We start from the raw sequence: 24869 nt of genomic DNA, 5'->3' as shown, positions 1-24869 counted from the left end.
GAGATGATATTCTGAAAGATGATTTTCTATTAACTCTCTCTAAAGGAAAATTTTCTTAGGTTTAATGGGAACAAATTCATTAACTAAATTCCTCAACCACTTTATCCATAAAACAACTACAAGGAGATGAGGAGATATTTATGAGCACATGTGTTGTCCACCAACTATTTCACTGCCATCCAGACTCATTCCCCTCCTTAACACCTTACAATCTGGTTTCCAAAATCATTTCTCAAAACTGCATCTGGGAATCAAATCTTTAACAATCCTTTTCAAAGTCTTCATCCTGCTTCCCTGCCTCTTAAAACACCTCTTATATTCCCCCAAGAGGATAACCATCCAAAATTCCTATTGACTTCTTGAGGTAACTTCTTTTTTTCTCATTTATTTCTCATTGCCAAACTCAAGAACTCTATGGTTAAGAGCACAGACTTTGGAGTCACACTGCCTGGATTAAAATCTTGAGCGTATACTTACTCTCTGTGCATAAACACAGGCACAGAAAGTATATTCTTAGGTAATACTTATATATTCTTAGGTTTTCTTATTTCTAAAATGTGGATAATAACAGTACTATACCACAGAATTGTATGGATAAAATACAAGTAAAGCACTTACATAAGAGCCTTGTGAAAATAACCAAGTGTTAGCTACAGTAGTATTAACAGTAGCAGCAAGTGATAAATAAGTGTCAGTAGTAACAGCTGCTACTGCTACCATTACTATTACAACTACTATAAAACTTAGTTTTTTGGAGAAATCCGCCTCTCTTACAGATTTAACACAAGCTTCAACTCTAGGCTAATGACTCCTGAAAGATGGTCCAGCTTCTTATTTGCAAATTCCTGTAAGTCAATTCCATTTGAAAAACTTATCATTGGTTCAAATTCAAAGTAACTAAATAAACTCATCATCACACTCCGATCTTCAACTTCCCCATTTAGATTTCCTATTCTAACTCCACACTACTATTCATTCAGTCTTCTTAGCTCAAAACTTTGGAGTCAGTCATCTTAGATTCCTACTTTTCTTCTGCCCCTCCAAGATGATCAGACACCAAAGTCTATAGATTCTACCTACCTTTCCTCTCCCCTTCCCACACCACCATCCTAGTCAAGGTAGCCAAAGCTCACACAGACCCTCAAATCTGGATTTCTGTCTTTGCTTTTAAATTTGACTCCCTACTTCATTTCTTTTCTATATAAAACACTAGCTTCCATCACATTATGCTTTCCTATTACTGGTTTCCTGCTGCCTTATATACCAAAGTCTAAACTCAGCTACTCATCTTTTAATATTTCAATAGTCAGTTCCTTCACAATTCAACTTCATTTTTGTACTTTGGCAAGAATGGTTTTCAGTTGATGTACACACCCACTATGGTCACTGTGCTTGTTTATGGTTTTGTAGCATCTGAAATGTACGTTGCCCACACCTTTCCATTTAAGCCCTTTCTAGTCATTGAGGCCCAACTCAAAACTCACATCTTCACTGTCATGAAGGCACAGTTTATCCTGCTCTCTCCTCTTTCTAACATCTCTCCTTTCCTAGCATTACTCAGTATTGTACTTCAAATACTATGCTGGTCTCTATACTTTACAGCCTAGCAATTATTATGTCAAAACATAATGTTATTATGTAAAATACTGAATTGCTCATTATTCCCTTTAAAAGCAGACTATACCTTATACTTTTAGTTTACCCTAGAGCATCTGTAAGTAGCAGTTATTTAATAAGTACCATGTTGTGCCTACTACAAAGTTCTAAAATTTTAAACCTGAATTTTGATACTCCAAGCCAATGATCAACAAATCTTTTTTTTAAAGGGCCAGATGGTAAATATTTTAGGTTTTGCAGGCCACATATGGTCTCTATCACATATTCTTCTTTTTTTCAATTACTTAAAATTTTAAAAAATCATTCTTAGCTTGAGGGCCATAGATAAACAGGCCATGGGATGGATTTGACCCACAGGCCATAGTTTGCCAACCCCTGCCTCCTCTCATGAGCAGTTTGGTGTCTTATAAAGAGCCTCTACAGTTATGCATTTTTATTAATACTTAACTAATTTCTTAAAATGTTGGCAAAGCACTTTAGATGAATTTTGAATTCCAACATAAAACAAGTAACCTCTGAGTTCTTACCAGCTCTTTCAGACTTTTCTTTCTGTTCCCGTAATTCTTCTCCCTGGGTAGTCATCTGTTTGATGCGACTACGAAGTTGAGCAATTTCTTCTTCTTTCATTTCCAAGGTTTCATGCATCTGACGCTTTGTCTCCGCTATTACCATTCCCTGAACAAAAGTGCAAACTCTAAAGCATTTGCAGAACAAAACTGCATGATCAATAGCACAGATCAAATGCAACTTAAAAGGCATAAAAAATAACATTTCTTACTACTAAGTTCAACATAAGAATTATTTCAGTACAGGTTGAGTATCCCTTATTCAAAATGCTTGGGACCAGTAGTATTTTAGATTTTTTCAGATTTTGTAATATCTGCACATGCACAATGAGATATCTTGGGGATGGGACCCAAGGCTAAACATAAAATTCATTTATGCTTCATAAGCACCTTACATACATAGCCTGAAGGTAATTTTATACAATATTTTTAATAATTTTATGCATGAAACAAAGTTTTGATTACGTTTTCACTGCAACTTGTCACATGAGGTCAAGTATGGAATTTTCCACTTGTGGCATCATGTCAGTGCTCAAAAAGTTTTGGATTTTGGAGCATTTTGGATTTCAGATTAGGGATGCTTAACTTCAGTACTTCACAAACTGAAGTCTATGTTCTGTTCTATGCTTCTATTAACTGGCATAATAATCAAGGTGTCTTTGACATAAAACATTATTTTAATAACAAGTTTAATCCTTTAAGCATTAAAGTTTTTAGTTAAAAGGTTTTTAACCTGTCTATAAATGTGCTATCATTTTCCCTGTCTTAGTAAACAATTTACAATGAACAAAATATTGCCTTTTGAACTTGACTCAGGGCTATAATGAACTACAGTTATTAATCTGTGCTATACCATGGGGATAACCCTGAAGACTGAGAGTGTAAGGTGCCTGCTACCATGCTGGATGGAGCAAGACTTCAGTACAGATCTACCTGGTTCCTCCTGTTACTGTCTCTGGTCCCATCACCACTCCTTACCACTGTCAGTAAAACAACCCCATTCTTCCAATTTTCTAGTTGCTTCTCTTTCCTCTCTAGATGACCTACACTAGAAATGAAGATCAGTAGAGGGAAAAAGATAACCAAATAATATATATTAAATCAGTCATTTGGGACTAACAAAAAATGGGGTGGTTTAATTTGTCTCTTGAAAAACAGTTCAGACTTTGTGACAGCTATTTTATGGTCTTAAGAAAATTAATGCCTTACTTGCAGGGTTTGCTGACCCCTGCTTTGCAGTATGACTCTTCCAGATGGCTAATATTAACGGACAATAACAACCAAGTAAGTGGAGCATTGTTATATGAAATTTCAAAACAAAATCACAGACCTTCAGTTTCTCCAAAAAACAAATTGCAACAGAATAAAAAGAGAAAAAGAAGGCAATCAAATCTATTGATTAAAAGACGTCTTAAGAATCGTATCAACCAATTAAGATGAAAGAACTTTATTTGGATCCTGATTCATAAAAAAGGAAAAAAATGTAAGAGATAATAGGGAAAATCTGAAATTAGATAGCAGATCATATTCAGGGAATTATTAAATTTTTAGATGTGATAATGTGGTTATATTTCTGTAAAAATAAAGTCTTTTACTTAAAAGATATATTAAAATACTTATGGAAGAAATGATAAGATTTCTTGGATTTTTCTCTAAAACAATCCTGGGTTGAGGAGGACAATGGGGGTTGGGAATGCACAAATGAAACAAGGTTAGCCATGAGATGTCAACTGTTGAAGCTGGGTGATGAGTTCATAGAAGTTAATTTTTACTAATATTTCTTCTTTTGTCAATGCTTTAAGTTTTTCATAATATTTTTTTAAAGTCTTAGCCCTCATGAAGTTTATAAAGTAGAATTGAGCAAAACAACATTATGGGAAGAATGAAAAATTGCCAATACATTTCAATAGCAATACAGCTCTGACATGTTCTTAATTACATGGCCATTTAAAACACTGTACCTATAAACCAGCATATTGAAAGAAAATGGTGGAGGGTATGGAACAAACTGGGAGTTATTTAGAAAAGGGACCCAAGAACCTGGGGTTGAAAATCTTTTTTTTTTTTTTTTTTTTTGAGACAGAGTCTCGCTTTGTTGCCCGGGCTAGAGGGAGTGCCGTGGCGTCAGCCTAGCTCACAGCAACCTCAAACTCCTGAGCTCAAGGGATCCTCCTGCCTCAGCCTCCCGAGTAGCTGGGACTACAGGCATGCGCCACCATGCCCGGCTAATTTTTTCTATATATATTTTAGTTGGCCAGATAATTTCTTTCTATTTTTAGTAGAGATGGGGTCTCGCTCTTGCTCAGGCTGGTCTCGAACTCCTGACCTTGAGCGATCCACCCGCCTCGGCCTCCCAGAGTACTAGGATTACAGGCATGAGCCACCGCGCCCGGCTGAAAATCTTAAGTAAAAACTGTTTATCCATGAATTTTTCAGTTGTCTTTGTTGCGTAGCTATAGCTGCTGTTCCAACTCCAAACTGCCAAGGGTAAGACTTCCATTCCTCAGTCCTCCAATCTCACCTACACATTCTAAAATTCATTTGTAGAAAAGTTTTGTTTATGCTAATATATATATATTCACTTCTTTACTTTTTAGGCAACTTATCTAAGATATTAATGTCTTTTCATAATATTTGAAAGAACATATTGATATCATTCACATTTAGAATGCCTTAACTATAAATAATTTAACTTTTCTTTGAGAAGTAGTTACGTACTATAAACACAGATTTCCTTTGCAACAGTTATTCTAAACTATAAATCAAAATGGTGACTGGGATCAAGAAATTACAGAGAATCTGCAGCATCACATGATTAAAAAACTAATGCTAATAGTGATATACATCTAGAAATTAAGAAGATTTTTCATGGGAACAGCTGCAATAATTTTGGAAGGCAGAATGTATAACTGCTTCCAACTACTGTCAAAAGTTAAGTCTTGGGTCCCCTGACAAATGTTAGTATCATAAGTTTTGTTGTTTTACCTTATCTTGTTCAAGCTGTTCAATTAAGTTCTTTGCATCACGCAACTGAGTGATAAGTTTAGTCTTCTCAGCCATATGAAGGTCCTAAAAAAATTTCAAAAATTCATTTCCATCTCTACTAAAGCTTCTCTACATATGAGAAATCTAAATATATTATCTAATTTAGATACTGTTTACAATCTAGTAGGAGAAAAGTACATAAGAAGTCACAAAGGCACAGCAAATACTATGAAGCCCAGGGCACTTAAGTGCCCAAACAAGGACACCCTTCCCATCCATTCTAAAGACAATGGAGGAAGGCTTTCCAGAGGAGGTACAGGCCACACTGGAGCCTGCAGATCTAGCTTCACAGGATTAAATTAGAACAAAACTCATTGCTCTTTTACCTTCATCTTTTCTAGTTCTTGAAGTCTTTCATCTAGTTGTTCTTGCAGAGCTTCTTTTTCGCTGATTAATAGTGTACATTGTTCCTTATGCGACTGAATTGTTTCCTTACAACGCTGAAGTAGATTCTCTTGACGCTTAACTCGTTGCTGGAGCGTTTCCAGTGTTTTAGCAGAAGCTCCATCTCCCACTAACAATAAAACAGCACAAGCAGGGACAGGCAGTAAGGAATATAAAGAACAGGAAGTCTGTTAGTACACAAGAGTGTATCCTTATACCAACACTCTGCTATACTCTGAGCCAGATGCAGCCAGATTGTTTCTTAGAGACAACACTGGTCAGCTAATAATTTGGCATCCTTCCAAACATCTACTTAGTTACTATTTGATCTTTTTCTGAAGAAACTCAGTAGTGCTTTCACCTATTTTGTGATTCAACTCCATCCCAAATGGCATGGTGCAGTAGTTAGCTAACATTAACTGAATCCACCCTCCTTAAAAGACAATTTGATAACCACCTTTTATTATTATTTAAAATTACCTCCTGTCTTAGCACCCATCTCAAAAGGATTAATAAAGTACAGTATTCTTTCCAACCAAATTCTAATCTTTTCCTGAGTGGAGTTCTGATAAGGACAGCTTTCTCCATTTCTTTACATTTACAGGTGAAATTTTCACATCCCAGGGGAATTTTGAGACACCTCCCCCCATAGGTTGGTTGCTCAGATAGCTAACTGCTCAGCAACTTACTCCAAGTTTACCATAAGTTTCTTTGAGAGAAAAAGCCAGAAAATAAAAAATGGGAATTTTAATAAATATGTACCTCAAAGCCTCAAAGCATAGGGAAGGATGCAACTGAATTTTAAGACAAAATTTAACTACATCTTCTTTTTTCAGTTAAAAAGCAGTGAATAAGGTAAATACACAGGTATCTTTGAATACAGAAATATGTAAGCAATATTATTTAAAAACTAAAATATCCAAACAATTACAAATAGCATATTTATTAACACTGAGCAAAACTCACTTGTTTATATGAAATCTAGCTACTGCTATCAATAAAACAATGAATTTCAGTTACAAAAAAGTGGTACTACTCACAGACTATGAAACTTTTAAAATAATTACTTTCTCCTAAATGACAAGAAAGAACCAAAAACCAACAAAAACTCTTGCATCTTTCTGGAAATGTTAGTATCAAAGATTCTCTCTCAGTCCAGGTCTAACAGCTCACACCCTGAATTTCTCAAAATCCCCCTCTAGTTTGTTTGTTTGTTTATCTATCCATCCATCCAGATCTATCAGCTCACACCCTGAATCTCTCAAAATCCTCCTCTGTTTGTTTATTTAATTAGAAACAGGGTAGGAGGGGTCTCCTTCTGTTGTCCATGCTGCAGTGCAGTGGCACTAATGAAACTCACTGCAACCTCAACCTCCCAGGCTTAAGTGATCCTCCCACCTCAGCCTCCCGAGCAGCTTAGACTACAGGTACATGCCACCATGCCCAGCTAATTTTTTATTTTTTGTTGAGATGCAGTCTCGCTATGTTGCCCAGGCTGGTCTCAAATTCCTGGCATAAAGCAATCCCCCCACCTCAACCTCCCAAAGTGCTAGGATTACAGGTGTGAGCCACCGCGCTCTAGTTTTTAAATTAACCTGTGACAAAACAAAGCTTACCTACTGGCTCGACATCACTCTCTGTATTCTCTTCTTTAGTGAAGCTTTCATCCCGTGGTTCCATCTGAGAAGGTGGTTTCGGCATATCAACATTCATAGGGCCATTTCGTAATCGTTGCTTCAGCAGAGAAACCTAAAAAAAAAATAATGTGTTTCATTAGAAAAAAAATCAAGAGAAACTATGGCAGTAGTACAGTTGTCCCTCAGTGTCTGAGAGGGATTGGTTGCAGGATTTCCTGCAGATACCAAATCCATAGATGTTCAAGTCACTTATATAATATGGCGTAGTATTTGCAATATAATCTACAAATCCCCCATGTACTTTAAATCATCTCTAGATTACATATAATACCCAATACAATGAAAATACCAAGTAAATAGTTATTATACTGTATTTTTTAGGTAATTAACAACAACGAAAAAAGTTACTTATTCAGTACAGATGCGCTTTTTCCCCCAAATAAATATTTCTGATCTGCAGTTGGTTGAATCCACAGAAGCAAAACCCATGGATGTGGATAGCTTAGTGTACTTTCTTTGAAATAGAGACAGGATAGAGTAAATGACATTCCTTTACTATAGAGTGGGAAAAAAATCAAAATAAAAAATTTACTCCCAATGCAGCTGATTTTTATATTTGCTATTATCAATAATATGCATAGTCAAAAGACATAATAAATCAAAAATTATTCTTAAGATTAACTCAAGAAAGGCAAAGAGTTTTAAAAATAGGCCTTTTTCCCCCCCAGTCTAGACATCCCATCAAAACTCCTTTATTTTTCTTTATCCAAAAATTCCACACTTTTTCTTTTACTCTTTTACCTGAGTTTGGAGAACACTGATATACTGATCTTTCTCCTCTAAAGATGCATCAAACTCCTCTTGGAGATGTTTCTTTGCTTGCTGGTCCATTTGGAGCTCCTAAAACATAAAAGGATTTTATAGGTAGTTTTAAATATAGACAAAAAACAATGTTTTCAAGTTTAAAAACATGATCAACCCAGATTTGCATTTCTCTTAAGGTATCAGCAACAATAATTAAAGAATAATCACCATTTAAAATATTAACATTATTTAAAAGATTCACACCAACAAATAATTTTGTTCCCTAATGAATATGAAGATCCAAGAAGAAAAGTATATTTTCTGGAGCTGTAATTACTGCTGAACTGATAATATGGAGAAAATAAAAAATTAAGATAAAAGTAAAACTTTATTTTGAGACATCTTACTATTTGTGTTATCTTATATTCACTTCATCTAAAACTAAATTATTATATATCAAACAGATAGCCAGCAAAGTCTTGCTCCTCCCAATACATTAAAGTGTTTGATAGCTTTCCTCATCTGCAAAATGAAGAGGATGAACTAGTTGATCACCAAACAATAAAATTTCTAGTTCCTGAAATTATCTAAAATGCTGCTTTCTTTAGGTCATTAATGAGCTTTCCTAACTAAATCCAATGATCTTTATCTCTCTACAATATCAGCCACCAATAATTACTATCCCAGGCCGGGCGCGGTGGCTCACGCCTGTAATCCTAGCACTCTGGGAGGCCGAGGTGGGCGGATTGTTTGAGCTCAGGAGTTCGAGACCAGCCTGAGCAAGAGCGAGACCCCATCTCTACTAAAAATAGAAAGAAATTATATGGACAGCTAAAAATATATATAGAAAAAATTAGCCGGGCATGGTGGTGCATGCCTGTAGTCCCAGCTACTTGGGAGGCAGAGGCAGGAGGATCGCTTGAGCCCGGGAGTTTGAGGTTGCTGTGAGCTAGGCTGACGCCACGGCATTCACTCTAGCCTGGGCAACCGAGTGAGACTGTCTCAACAACAACAACAAAAAAATAATTACTATCCCAACTGAGGTAGAGTCATGCACTGCATAAAGACATTCCGGTCAACAATGGACCACATACACAATGGTGGTCCCATAAGATTATAATATCATATTTTTATTGTACCTTTTCTATGCTTAGATAGATTTAGATACACAATACTTACCGTTGTGTTACAACTGATTACAGTATTTAGTACAGTACAGTGCTATACAGGCTTGTAACCGAGGAACAAGACACTACATTATATAGCCTGGGTGTGTAGTAGGCTATACCATCTAGGCTTGTGTAAATATGCTCTATGATGCTCACACAAAGACAAATTCGCCTTGTCAGCTAAGCAATGCATGACTGTAATTGCTTTCCATGGCTTCAGGGCTCCTGGCTATATTCCTATCAATTATTGTTTCCTCTTTGTCATTCATTGATTAGTCTTCTGTCCTCTGTGTTTCTCTCTTACAATTACTCCCTTAGAATGCTATAGATTAATATTTAAGACATATTGGCCCATCAAAACCCTTTTATTGTTCTGGGATTCCTACCTTACCAATTACCTAAACTCGAAATATTCAAATTTCCACTTTACTTATCTTTGTTGATCCCTGCATATAATCAAATTATTTTATTACTTTCTCTATAATGTTTAGGTCCTATCTTTGTCCACAACTATAACCACAGCCCAGGACTCTAAAACTTTAGATGGTTAATTTCCTTCAACAGCCTTCTAGAGAGATTTCTTACCTCAAGTCTTCCTCTGATTTAATCCATCCCTCAAACATTTGCTAGAATAATTTTCCTCAAACAATATTTTAAGGACTATAAGCAACTTCTTTTTCTTACATTGTTTCAAATTTATTAATTCTCAAAATACTGAGACACTATCTGGAACTAAATGTTCTCTATTCTCCCCCACACCCACAATGCCCCAAGATCTAGCACATTCTTTACTGTTCCTCTCACTAACGTCTCCTGGCTTGACATCCCATAGCAGTACTCTCCAAATGCTATTCATGTCCAGAATAAAGTTTTACCAATCCATGGTGAAGTGAGAAATGGAAGGCCAATAAAGAGAGATTTTCTTACATTTAAATTTCTTTCATTTAAGCAACTGTACTTAATCCTGGGAATATGTCCTTCCTAATGTTTTGGTATCAAAATAACTTCTCTTTCATGAAATAATCACAATGAAAGAATCTGGATCCTTATTCTCGATATCTGTACTTAGAAACATAACAGTTATCAGCCCTATGACAATTCCCCCATCCTCCACTCCCAGAAGGAACCGGAAGGTAATTTTTTTAGTTTAGACAAACCAGAAATGTAGAGTTCGGGCAGACTAGGAGTTAAGGTTTTACCTTTTCTCTATCACTTCAAAAGTGGTTATAAATTCTTCTAAGGTGTTAATCCAAAAGAAGTTATACAAATTTTCATTAAGGAAGGATAACTGTAATTATTTGTATCATTGAGGCCAATGCTTGGTCTTGTCAGCATAAAAAAATAAATTACCCTGGTTTTCAAAGTCATGTGTGGAATATTTTAAAGTACTATTTGGGGATTCTGGTAAATTACATAATCTCTCTTTTGTATCATCACAAAAAATCAGGAACTTGGCTATATAAAAAAAGCATTGCCTGATCAACACCTAAGTGCACATAAAGGAATAACATTCACCAGGCGTTGGGCAGATGGGAGCGGAGAAGAGGGGATGCGTATATACATACATAATGAGTGCGATGCGCACCATCTGGGGGATGGACACACTTGAAGCTCTCGGGGGGGGGGGGGGGGGGGCCGCCAAGAGCAATATATGTAACCTAAACATTTGTACCCCCATAATATGCTGAAATAAAAATAAATTTAAAAAGTGTTGCAAGAAACTAGAAATCAAACATGGTATCAATAAGAATAAAACTTTAGTAACATAAGAAATTCCTATATGATTAATTCTGATGGTTAATTCGGGCAATCACCTGTTATTAACAATAACAAAGAATATTCTATGGGACAATATGGCTGGTGTTGATGACATCAACCAACCAAGGAAGAGAATTTCTACTCCTTTGTTTTTCTTCTTCTTTGCCTCCTCCCACAATTATACTAGTTTTTCTCAATAACTATTTATAGATTTATTAATTTATCTCATCCTTTTAAACCTATTTGTACTTTCAAAATATACTATGTATCTTAAACTAATAAATTCCATAAATTACACATTGGTAGAATACCTAAAATATTAAACTTACTTTGCCCTAAAGCTACCTGTTTCAAACGTTTTGGTCATAAAGTAACAAAAAGTAGCAAACCAAAACTCATGAAGCCCATTCACAACAAATGGAAACAAGGTGTTCCCCTATAAACATCAAAATACAAAAGGGTGGGGAGAAAGCACCAATAGCAGTAAAATACACATGTTGTTGGGATCTGTATAGGAGAAAGCAGAGGGAAACAACAAGGTATAAGATGGACCTGAGAACAAAAGAACCTCAAAAAGTCAACAGATACTCACTGTAAAAGGCAGCAAGCTAGTTTAAAACACTGGGCCAAACCAGGAGTGGTCTTGCCTACTCTGATAGTAAATGGATACACGTGACCCACAGTAAGACATGAAGGAGCTCAAATAATCTGAACTCTATGAAAAAGTACCACCCCAAATTACAATAAACATAATTTTTACTTTACTTCAGCAAAAAAATTATTGGTTAGGAAAAACAAAAGGAAGCCTAAAATACTTAACAGAAGGACAATGGTTTAGCCTTTAAAGTTGCTACTGACTACTCATGCAAATGATATCATGTTGCTCACTACGATTCTTATTTCATTAATTCCAACAACAACATGTATCTTAGGAAGACCACACAAATAAAAACTGTAAGAATTGATCCCCGGTCTTATAGGTTGGGCTGGTTAGTTATTACAATAACCAATGAAGTGAATACGAAACTACCCGAGCACACACAATAGTTTTAATAAGATATTTGATTACTATTTTCAAAGCATTAATCATTAAATCTTACCTCTCTTAACTCTCCAATTCTCCGAAGTGCTTTATCCTGACTCTGACTTAATATACCCTTCAATTAAAAACAAAGCTAGTTAAATAACAGCATGACATAGTAATGCAAGCAACTAAAAAAAAATTATATTTAAAATATTACAATTGTTTGTCCAAAAATAACCTGAGGATGGAGGACAAGACTGAAAATGTTAACAATGTGACCATGCTGAAAATCTGTTAAAAGTTAAATCAGGCCAGGCACAGTGGCTCATGCTTGTAATCCCAGCATTTTGGGAGACTGAGGCAGGAGGATCGCTTGAGGCCAGGAGTTCAAGACCAGCCTGGGCAACACTGCAAGACCCGGCCTTTACAAAAAAACAAAAAACTAGCCAGGTGTTGTGGCTCCCACCGGTAGTCCCAGCTACTCAAGAGGCTGAGGCAGGAGGATTGTCTGAGCCCAGGAGTTCAGAGTTATAGTGAGCTTTGATTATACCACTGCACCCAAACCTGGGTGACAGAGACCCTATTTTTATATATATAAATATATATATAGATCAATCAATCATGATGCTATAGGACTGTTCTGTATCCTGGCCATAGTAGTAGTCACATAACTCTATACATTTGTTAAAATGCGTAGACATGTAAACCAAACAAAAAGTCAATTTTAATGTAGGTTAATTTAAAAAATAAAAAAAACTAAAAGTTAAATCAAATTCCAAATGCAACTTATTTCATTGTAGCCTATAATGTGTGGCATATGTCAATTACCAGCCTGTTCTAAAACCTTTTATTATTTAAAAACAAAATAGTTGTCTATATTTAAAAAAACAAACAAAAAAAAAGCCCAGGAGAAACTTGCAAAGAGAAATTAAATGGCTAAATTAGCAACTATACATTAAAAAAAAAATCAAGGCCGAGGCAGGAGGATTGCTCGAAGTCAGGAGTTCGAGACCAGCCTGAGCAAGAGCGAGACCCCGTCTCTACTAAAAATAGAAAGAAATGATCTGGACAGCTGAAATTATATATCGAGAAAAAAATTAGCCGGGCATGGTGGTGCATGCCTATAGTCCCAGCTACTCAGGAGGCTGAGGCAGAAGGATTGCTTGAGCCCAGGAGTTTGAGGTTGCTGTGAGCTTGACGCCACAGCACTCTAGCCCAGGCAACAGAGCAAGATTTCGTCTCAAAAAAAAAAAAGTCAAGAAGCTAAAAGAGTCATATTGAAAGACGAAATGAGGCCAGGTGCAGTGGCTCATGACTGTAATCCTAGCACATTGCGAGGCCAAAGCAGAAAGGTTGCCTGAGGGGGCAAGAGTTTGAGACCAGCCTGAGCAAGAGCAAGACCTCATCTCTACAAAAAATAGGAAAATTAGCTAGGTGTGGTGGCGCATGCCTATAGTCCCAGCTACTTGGGAGGCTGAGGTAGGAGGATCACTTGAGCCCAGGAGTTCGAGGTTGCACTCCAGCATGGGCAAGAGTGAGACTCTGTCTCAAAAAAAAAAAAAAAAAAAAAAAAAAGATGAAATGACTCACCCTTGGGGAGTGGGGGAGGGGAACAGGGGGATTCTTTTCACTAGTAAAGGAAGTTAAACTTGGAAAGTCATGGCCTATGGAAACAAAATAACCATATATTCATATACAACATAAATACACAGAAGTAGATAAATGGGTTAATCTGGAGCTTCGCTGATTTGTGTGTGTTAACAATGAAATAGGGACACAGATAGGCAAAGGGTCTGCTTATGACCAAGGAGTGTGGATGGGTTGTATTTGTGGGGCTTTGTAAGTGAATAAAACTCAAACCAGGGCTTTGTTTCCCCCAAAAGGCATGAACACAGGTTTTGTTTGTTCAGTTCCAAATATAAATTTTTAAACATAGGAAGATGCTATGCTGAGAATGATAAAAAACTGTAGCACATGCTCTGGAATATAATTGCCAGGAAATGGATCTCGGCTCTCCTCCCTACCTCTTATATGCTGTGCAACAATGAACAAGTCACTCTCCCTCAGTTTCTTCACCGGAAAGGGGCAAAGACTAAATACACCAAAATGCCTGGCACACTAGTAAGAGCTCAATAAATGTTAACTAATACAAATAGCATTGGTAATAGTGTCGGCAGTACTTATAATTCCAATTTCATTGGATCTATCGAAAGGATATTTGTCTATTTAATAGAGGTTTCTAGGCATGCACACATGGGCATGTATGCATGTATAGAAAAGACTACAAATCATTGAATTTGATCTCTAACATCTTTGATATTTGAAAATATGAAATCATAACTCTCTACTGCCACTTAATGTTAAAATTACAAACACACATCTAGAAATGAAAATTCACAGACAATTCAAAGAAACACAAGCAAGGTACTTACAGAACTTAAGAACAAGGTAACCTTTTGAGAGTGAACTTATAGAATATTAATAAGACAACCAGTTAAATCAGAACTACTTCTCACTTAAATGGATCTCATGTTTCAGAAAATATTATCAAATAATCTAAAAATTCTATCTGTAATCATCTAATTTTTTATTTATTATGAACAGTTAGAACACTTATTCAGCAATAAATAACTGATGTTACAACTCTGAACTGATTATATTCCAGACCAAAGCCAGGAAACTTTATGTTGTACTTAATGGAGTTAATATTCACGGCAGATTAATTATTTAAATATAATATGCATGAGGAAATTAATTTTATCACGCTCACTTAAAATATAACTTTTTGGCTGGGCGAGGTAGCTCACGCCTATAATCCTAGCACTCTGGGAGGCCGAGGCGGGTGGATCGCTCAAGGCCAGGAGTTCGAGACCATCCTAAGCAAGAGCAAGACCCTCATCTCTACTAAAAATAGAAAGAAATTATCTGGACAACTAAAAATATATAGAGAAAAATTAGCCGGGCATGGTGGCACATGCCTGTAGTCCCAGCTACTCGGGAGGCTGAGGCAGGAGGATCGCTTGAGCCCAAGAGTTTGAGGTTGCTGTGAGCTAGGCTGATGCCACGGCACTCACTCTAGCCCGGGCAAACAAAGCGAGAGACTGTCTCAAAAAAATAAATAAATAACTTTTGGTTATGTATATAATTAGCTTCTTCAAACGGGACAAATGCTAAACAGTTTGAAATAAACTTTTACTTTAAAAAATAAGACTATATTTTATGGAAAAAAAACCAGCAAATTGATGGCACCATTTGAACTGGAATAGATATTTCCCCTTAGCTCTGATGTATGAATTATCACCTAGGATACCTGGTGGGAAATTTCTGGCTACAAACAGGATGACATGGTGGGGCCAAGGTGAGTCACCGAGAAGAGATACATAGCTTCTTAGCCCAACGTACTTCACCAAGAGCTTTATAAGCAGCAGCCTCAGGAAATAGCTATTTTAGAAGAGGATGCTTGGATTTGGACCCTGATATAATGATAAGAAACAGAGATGTCTGCAAATATTTAAAAAGTAGAAGGAAAGCAAAGAAGGTTGAACATCTCTTTACCAGTAACACAAGGAAACAACCTACAGACTGAGACACTAGGAAACATGCTTGAAAGAGGCAAACATGCCTTAAATTCAAACCTCTTAAACATCGCAGAGATCTATAACTCAAGGAAGCTCATCCCTAACGGAGCTAAAATGTCTAGGATCTTTCATTCACTCTTTCTTTATCCAAACCCCTAATAAAGGTAAAACAGGTGAAATATTTTCATCATATGGAGAATTATTTAAAGGGGTGGGTTAGAAATATCTTACATTAAGATCTTTTCTAATTTTAAAATTATGTATGACTCAATAATACAGCCAATAAATCACTTACTTGTAATTTTTTCTTCTCTCTCTGAAGTGTCTGATAAGCTGTAACAACCTAAAATAAAGTCACCAATAACATTAGTCATTCCTTATGAAGGAAAAGGAAGCAGGCAGGCAAACAAACAAAAAACATCAGTAATTCTTAAATAAATGTAATTAATTATTCTAACCTCTCCTAAAATATCTCTTTATGAAAGTCAAAAAATAAACAAAATAGAAGCGTCCTTTATAGATAATTCAACCTACCTGGATGTGTAACAGTCAATACTAAATAACACAGGATATGTATTTCTAAAAAATAAAATGTAACTTGACCAGAAGATATCAAAGTTTCTATATGAAACATACCTCTTTAAATGTTAGTACTTAATTCATAGGTGGGGATTAAAGCCTTGCCTAAAGATAAGAGGCTACTCAGACTGTAGTCACAGACTAAATCAGCAACAGCATCACCTTCTGCAAGAAAGAGTTCTTAGATTTGGGGGAGGGAGGGTGGAGAGTTGGGAGACCGCATTTTAACAAGCTCTGCAGGTGATTTTTTTTGCTCTGGACTATAGACCTTGTAATTGATCTTGGAAAGTTCCTCTGGCCATAGAATCTGTGACTATGGCTCTGCAAAAATCGGAGGAAAAACTTATAACTAACTGTGGGGAGCGGTCTAGGCCTCCTAGTGTATCCGCCCAGGACATGCATAGTCAGGCCCTCCACCTATCCCTGTGGGACACGCCTGTGGGACACACCTATCCGGGGCTATAAAAGCAGCTTGCATTTCCTGTTCGAGGTCTCTCGCCATGTAACTGTTGTAGGTGCCTCATTAAACTACTGCTGGAAGAACTCCAACTGGTCGTGTCGTACTTGCTGGCAACTGCGGCGCGACACTAACAGATGAAAACTGGTAATTTAAGTCCTAAAGAGATATTTAACCATCTAACCTAGCAAAACTGGATGAAATTATGGATTAACAAATCTTTTTAAACCTATAAATTATCTTAATATATAAGATTGCTCAAGGTTAAGCACATGGCTTCAATGAATTATTTGGACCCTACTTTAGAAGTGCTAGTGCTGCTCTAGAGATAGACCACAGCTTTAAAAGGAAACACCCCTCTATTCTGAGCATTGCCATTTACCTTGGAAGGCTGCTGTGTGCCCCCAAATGCCACTACTGATGTCTTGAGTCAAGAGGCAGGCAGCAATGGAAGGTGAGTCTAGCAACAGAGATAAGAATACAAAAAACAAAATTCTGGCCAGGCACAGTGGCTCATGCCTGTAATCCCAGCACCATGGGAGACTGGGGTAGGAGGATGATTTAAGGCCAAGAGTTTGAGACCAGCCTGGGCAACACAGCGAGACCCTGTCTCTACAAAAAATAAGAAAAGTTAGCCAGGCATAGTGGCACATGCCTGCAGTCCTAGCTACTGGGGAGGCTAAGGCGAGAAGACCCCTTGAACCCAGGAATTCAAGGCTGCAGTGAGCTATCATCATGCCATTGCACTCCAGTCTGAGAGAAAGAAACCTGTCTCAAAAAACAAAACAAACAAAAATCTCTGCCTAAGACCAGGATCCTCCCCTTCTTATTACCTTAAGATCAAATAGGAAAATAGTACCCGAAATGGTGGGGTGGAAGCGTAACTGAAGAATCAGATGTCACAGCACTATTTCATCCTAGGTACCCACAGTGGAGAGGTAGAGTCCAAGGCTATGGGCTCTTTTCATCCAGATAAGCCTCTTGACTCTATCTGAGGTAGCAAAGAATAGTAGAAACCACCAGAAGGACCTAGAATCAAATCCAGACTCTGCCAATTGCTGCCTGTGTGCCTTAAGCAAGTTAACATGTAACTTAAGCAAGTTATTAGGAGTCTCCAATCCCTTTTCTACAAAATAGAGCTAATTAATATCTACCTCACAAGGATGATACAAAATTAAATGACATTATACATATAAAATGCGCCGTGTCTGGCATACTTAAATACCAATTTTACTGCTGCCCCAGTTTCAAACTTAAAAGCCATGGCTAAATTAGTGAAATAATATAAACAAACAAAAAGATTCAAGATCATTATTAACTTTGGTAGAAATAAAAAACAAAAGCAAAAATTTTAAAAGGAAAAAGTTGCCAGATTCCACAAGTGCCTCATGAGATAAATGGTTTTAATGCCCTGTTTACATCTCTGGGTTCCAGCCAGCCTGTAGATTTTAGCCTGATAATATCTTCTTATTTTGTCAGCACTTTATAGTTTTAAAAAGATATTTTGTATATTTCATCTAGGGTTTTGTTTTGTTTTGGGCCATAGGGTAAACCTATTCCTACTATAGTCATAACTGGAAATAGAAGTCATGGCTAAATTTATATACCAACTCTGAACTTCATAATTCATTAACTATAAAACTGATTTACAAACCTTAAGATAATAAAACATTACACATTGTTTAAGACAAATAAACAATACAGCAGCACTACTTCCTTTCTCCGAGCCTTAGACCAAACAGGGAGTGTTCATTCTCAAGGTGTTTAGCAATTCAAAGATTCATTTGAGGCGAAAAGTTTAAATGTAGGTACAATGAGAATAAACTAAATCTATCAGATAATCAGGCTACCTAAAACATAATTGGAGTCAGTAATAACGGGAATCTGGCTGGCAGAAGAGGCACATTACTTAGAGATGAATAAGGGAGGGGATGTGAGGAGGAAAGAGGATGAATTCTGCACTGGGTGTCTAAGTGACCTTAAAGAGAGAGGCTAGGAGAGGAGACACCCCCAGAATGTGAGAACCAAAATACTACAGACAACAATCTCCTCCAAAATTTTACCAAGAGTCTTGCCAAAGGCCTCTGTACCACTGAAAGTCTAAATATTTTCACAGACTACCTACCATTAGTAGCCAGGGTATCTAGGGAATTAACACTAGCCAACCACAGAAGTAAAAGCAATACAGTAATATGAATGAGAGAACAAGGGAAGAAATTTTTGTAAGGGCAAAAAGATCATGCTCCTACCTCAGAATATTTCCTTCTGTAGCTACTTAAGCTTCGTTCCATTCTTTGCAACCGGTGAATCAACTGTTCTTTACTGAGACTGTCTGAATTCCCTTGGGAGTCTTCGGCCTCGCTGTCCATATCAGAGGGTGGATCAAAGGTGGCAGCAGAAAAGTCTAGGTCAAGTCGATTCAGGGACTCTCGAGAAGACGTTCGTACCAAAGACTCTTTAGAAGAAGATCGGAATAGAGACTCCTTTATCGGACTTAGAAACAAAGACTCCATGGAAGGCACCCGGAGCTGGATCTTCTGTGCAAAAGACTGTGTATCACTTGACTGCAACCAAAACCAAATAGAGTACGTGGGTTAAAAACACACATATAGACTTCCATTACCCCCTTTCACCAGCAATAATCTATTAAAAGCTCTAACAGATTCAATTTATATTCCTCACATTTTACATAATATATTGTTTCCTGAAAAACAAAAGATACCTGGTTATTTCTGAAAAAGCACCAGAGGACTGGGGTGTAAGTCCTAGGTCTGTCAGCTAGAGGTAAAAAAACCTTCATTCACTAAGTCACTTTCCTTCAGTTTGCACATCTGTAAAAAAGAAGGAAGCCATACTTTCCAAGCTGACCTCTAGGTCAGATGTGTTGTGAGGATTCATCCACTAAACTGTAAGATCCTTGAAGGCAGTGACCATCTGTGTATACCATCTGTATCACCAGTACTCAGAGTCATGAAGTGCATGACTGAACTCAAGTGGCCTATATCTGGTGAGTCTTTATGTAGGTGATGATTTCTGATCAGTCTTCTCAACAAAAAAGAGGAATAGGGGCAGGAGGGAGGTAATATATAATGAGCCCACTTGTTTTATAAGGGAATGTGTGGCAGAGTTGACTAGTGACATCCAGTTCTGTTCTACTTACTATTCATCTACTGGGAATAAAAATAAGCATTAACACATCTTGGAGGAGAGTTGAAAGGTCTGAGGTAGAATCCCTTTGCACAGATGCTAGAAATAGTGATAAGCAAGAATTGTTCTCTTAATAAATTTGAATAACACCACATTAATTTGCATAATAACAATGAAAAATAGCACAACATAATTCAACTGTTGTAAGTACCATTATTTTGCTCAGGTTACAGCAGTCAGTGTTTAACAGGAGTCTCCTAGAAACTCATTCTCATTAGTGCAACAGGGGCACCTACAAGATCTCAAAGATGCCAAGAGTGAAGTGCTCAGGGGAGACTGAGGTCATGTGTAGGCAAAACTTACAAGAAAACAAAAAGATTCTCTTTAGCAAACAGTTTAAAAAAATCACAATGGAGATGTTTTATTTATTCATGAATTTTAGAGATTTAATAATAGTACTGGGCAAGGTGGGAGTAAGTAAGAGGGAATAAGATGCCCCATGCCCTTCTATGCACACAGATTTATCACAGGTTGTTTATAATAGGAAAAACAGGAAACAACCCAAATGTTCACCACTAGAGGACACATTATATAAATTATAGTACATGAAAAGAAGTTCAAGATATACTATTAAATGGAGGAAAAATCAAGTTATAAAACACTATGTATATTATAAACTCATTTTGACTTAATTATACATACTTTTCAATTTATATGTATATTTATACATACACCCTTAGAACCAAGTTGTGAAAGACAGACACCAAAAATTAACAGTGGTTCTCTCTGAGTGGTAGGATTTTGAGTGGTCTTTCTTTCTTTCTTTCTTTCTTTTTTAAGAGACAGGGTCTCCCTCTGTTGCCCAGGCTGGAGTGCAATGGCACAATCATAGCTCACTGCAGCCTCAAACCCCTGGGCTCAAGCGATCCTCCTGCTTCAGCCTCCCAAGTAGCTGGGACTACAGGTACATACCACCACACCTGGCTAATTTTATTTTATTTTTTTAGAGATGGGGTCTTGCTATGTTGCCTAGGCTGGTCTTGAACTCCTGGCCTCAAATGATCCTCCCACCTTAGCTTCCCAAAGTGCTAGGATTACAGGTGTGAGCCACCACACCTGGCCTTATTTTCATTTTTATATTTTTCTGTACTTTCTGGGGTTTTTGCTAATGTACAAGTTTCTCCCTTCATAATGGGGATGGGGGGCAGGAAAAGGCATCAAGGGAGAGGAAGGACCCTCATGCTCAAAAATTTTAAAAACCACATTACTGGTACTCTATTACCAGTCACTTCTGACCTATGAGAAAAGGCTGTTTAGTTCACAGCAGACAATCTTCTGGTAAACTGCCCTAGCACAAACAAGTGATACAAGTTTGAAGAACACCAGAAATAGCTGGTATTTTAGGGTCAGCCAAAAGTTAATGAACAATGCCAAAGATACATATTAGCAGATGCTGATAAACTTAAGTGTTACATCAGAGTAACATTTCTGAGTGCAGTGATTAAGCCTGTGAGCTATTGAGTCAGGCGGCCTAACTTCAAATAATGGCACCACCACTATGTTCTACATGACCTTGACCAAGTTACTTAACCTCATTAGTCCTGTTTCTCCTCTGTAAAATGGGGATGATAAAAATAATTATGATGATAAAAACAATAACACCACCTACCTTGTATGGCTGCCTCAAGGACTGAAGGAACTAACACAAAATACTTACAGTGTGGTAAACACTCAATAAATATTAGCAATTATGATTATTATTGGAGAAAAGAGACTAAAAAAGACACTGATTCAAACAAAAGACAAACTTACAAATAAGAATGTCATCACAAGCTTAGATGTCAGGCTCTTATGGTTATAAGAGCTAACAGCAAAGGCTAGGAAGCCAGACTTCTTGGGCTCAAGTCTTGGCTCTACCATATATCTAGCTATGTAGCTCTGGGCAAGTTACTTAACCTTTACAAAGATAGATACTTTTCTATCTATGTATAATAAAATGGGGATAACAATAGCACTCACCTCCATGAGGTAGTTGTGAGGAGTAATAAATTAATACATGTGAAGTACTTAAAAGCATGCCTGGCTTGAGGTAAACACTCAAAAAATACTGGCTATCACCGTACAGCAGCCTTTCTTCCCTCCTTCCTTTCCACCACACTCTAGTCTTGTTCAGGGTAACAATACACCCAGATAAAAACATTCATTCACCTCCCCAAACACAAATGAAAGCCACAATAAGATATCACCTCACATCCACCAGAATAGCTAAACTTAAAACTATGGAAAATACAAAGTGTTGCGTGTAAGGCAAACCACTTTGAAGAACTATTTGCCAGTATTTACTAAAGCTAAATACAGGCACACTCTCTGAAGCAGCACTTTCACTTCTAAGTGTGTATCAATAGAAATATGTAAATGTATCAATAAAAAAATATAAATTAGAAAGTTCATAGCACTATTCAAGTACTTTCCTCCTGCCTAGAATGGAGATGCAATTCCTGGAGGGCAACTTGTATTTGTGATGGTGAAAGGCAAGGGACAAGGATAGGGAAGGTAAAGGGACTGAGGGGACAAGAAGCTAAGAGGGAAAGCGTCCCTCTGTTTACCCGATTATCTTCAGGCCTTCTGATACGCAAAAAAACTAAACTCCCACTGGTGTCCACTATTGTCAGGCTTCTGGTACCAAACACATTCTCTGATTGATTTAGAATTCATTTTGTTAAAAACTGATGGGAGATTAGAGCAGGGGAAACGTGTAAGTAAAAATAAATGAACACAAAGTTACTTTGAACTTCTTCCTGTCTCTCCATTCTACCTTGTTTTCAACCCCTGCTTTTTATTTCCCCAACACTGCTCTTATTCTGATCTTTACCAGACAGATATCTACAGCAGCCTTCTGTGCCCTTGCCTTGCCTCAAATGTCTTACCCACCAATCTGCCCCACCACACTGTCACCAGGACTGTCTTCCTAAAACATAACTCAGATTGCCTTATTCCAATTCTTAAAAATATCACATGGACTCCCACTTAATATAAAGTTCAAAAGCCTTAGCTTATATTCAAAGTTTCTACTTCCCAAGATTCATTTCCCTATAAATCTATCCCTCCATGCATGAAAAACTTGAGTCATAACAGGCAACTTCCAGTTCCCTGAGCAAATGCATTGTGGTGCGTCTCTGTACCTAGGCCCATATTTTCCCTGCATATGGAAATCCAGGTATCTTTCATAACTCAGCTCCAATTTCAGCTCTTACAGGAAATTTGAGATCTCCTCCATCAGATATGACGATTCTTTATGACTTAAGTACTTTACCAGGACCACTACTACAGCACTGAGTGCATCTGACTCACCATTAGTTATGTACATGTTGGCGTGACAGCTAACTTAATTTTTTATGCCCCAGAATAATTACAGAGACAATAAAGCACAGTGGTTAAGAACAGACTCTGACAAAACTCCCTGATCTGAATCCCAACTTTACCACTTAACTAACTTTAAGACCTCTGTGTTTCAATTTCCTCATCTGTAAAATGGGAATAGAAACTGTACTACCCTAGTAGGATTGTTGTGAGGATTAAATGAGTGAAAACATTTAAAATACCTAGAATAGTGCTTTGATGTATAAGCACTAAATAAGTTTTCCTATCATCATGTCTGCTACACATGCACCCTCTGACTCACCTTAGTTCATGTTCTGACTCAATAGACTTCATGTTCTTTTAGAACAGGATCCATATTCTCTTTCTCTCTATAGCCTTGCAACAGTGCTTTCCACAAACTATGTACTTAGTACACATTTGTTAAGTTGAACCTTAACCTGGCAATATGTTAATAATGATCTAATGGGAGATATTGAAAGACTCAACACTTGGTCAAAATATGTATCAAAACACATCATTGTATATATACAACACATGTTATTCTAGAAATCATGAAAAAGTATTAGTACACAATCAACAGCACTTGAAAAGGGAAAAAATGAAAACTTACATCCACAAGATGACTTCTAAAATAATGTGCCTAATAATTTGGTTTGGTTTGTTTTTTTTTTTTTTTTTAGAGATGAGGTCTCACTCTGTCAACCAGGCTAGAGTGCAGCGGCACAGTTATAGCTCACTGTAGCCTCAAATTCCTGTGTGCAAGAGATCCTCCTGCCTCAGCCTCCTGAGTAGCTGGGACTACAGGCATGCACCACCATGTCCAGCTGAACTGGTAGTTTTATTCATAATAGCCAAAAACAGCCCAGGTGTCCATGAATAAGTGAATAGGTAAACAAACTGCAGAACAGTCATTCGAAGGAATATTACTAAGCAATAAAAAAGAACAAACTACTGATAATTACAACCACGTGAATGAAATCTCAAAAATATGATGCTGAATGACAGAAATCTTCCACAAAAGAGTACATGCTATTTGATGTCACTTATATAAAGTTCTATAATAAGCAAAACTAATTTGTGATAAGACATAAAAAATTAACAGTGGTTGCCTTTGGGACGGAGGACCATGAAGGAACTTCATGCAGTACTGATAAAGTTCTATAATCTCTGCATGAGTTTGCTTTAAGTGTTTGGCACATACATTTGCGAAAATAGTCAGTGCACACTTAAGGTTTGTATGTTTCATTGCATATAAATTTTACTTCAAGAAAGAAAATATAAATATTGACCTCCAGTTAATGATATATAGGCTGAAATATTAGGCGGAAGTACACTGTTACGTGCAAGTCACTTTGAAATGCATCAAAAAGGCTGGGCATAGTGGCTCACACCTGTAATCCTAGCACTCTGGGAGGCCGAGGCAGAAGGATTGCTTGAGCTCAGGAGTTCGAGACTAGCCCGAGCAAGAATGAGACCCCCCATCTCTACCAAAAAGAAAGGAAAAAAAAAAAACCCAGCAGGGTGTTGTGGCCACACCTGTAGCCCCAGCTACCCAGGAGGCTGAGGCAGAAGGATGGCTTAGAGCCCAGGAGTTGGAGGTTGCAGTGAGCTACAATAACACCACTGCACTCTACCCAGGGCAACAGAGTGAGACTCTGTCTCAACCAAAAAACTGAGGCAACTGAACACCCCTCTTCCTCACAACCCCGTTCATTATAAAGAA

General features: G+C 37.3%; 1 protein-coding gene across 12 annotated transcripts in view; it reads right to left on the bottom strand.

Moving 5' to 3' along the window:
• The window catches only part of GOLGA4 (golgin A4), a 120056-nt gene that overhangs the window by 63439 nt on the left and 31748 nt on the right, over positions 1-24869 (bottom strand). For 7 of the 12 annotated variants that reach the window (XM_069475528.1, XM_069475523.1, XM_069475524.1 and 4 more), the window contains 8 exons: positions 18868-19182; positions 15878-15925; positions 12081-12137; positions 8051-8149; positions 7229-7361; positions 5555-5742; positions 5169-5252; positions 2145-2292 (listed from right to left, as the gene is read on the bottom strand). In XM_069475528.1, the coding sequence (XP_069331629.1) occupies positions 2145-2292; positions 5169-5252; positions 5555-5742; positions 7229-7361; positions 8051-8149; positions 12081-12137; positions 15878-15925; positions 18868-19182 (1072 nt within the window). The remainder of the gene's footprint in view (positions 1-2144; positions 2293-5168; positions 5253-5554; positions 5743-7228; positions 7362-8050; positions 8150-12080; positions 12138-15877; positions 15926-18867; positions 19183-24869) is intronic. The other 5 variants (XM_069475522.1, XM_069475526.1, XM_069475527.1 and 2 more) reach the window with 2 other exon arrangements.

This window comes from Eulemur rufifrons, chromosome 7 (assembly GCF_041146395.1).
Source record: "Eulemur rufifrons isolate Redbay chromosome 7, OSU_ERuf_1, whole genome shotgun sequence".
Lineage (NCBI taxonomy): Eukaryota > Metazoa > Chordata > Mammalia > Primates > Lemuridae > Eulemur > Eulemur rufifrons.
This window is presented reverse-complemented; position numbering and strand designations above follow the sequence as displayed.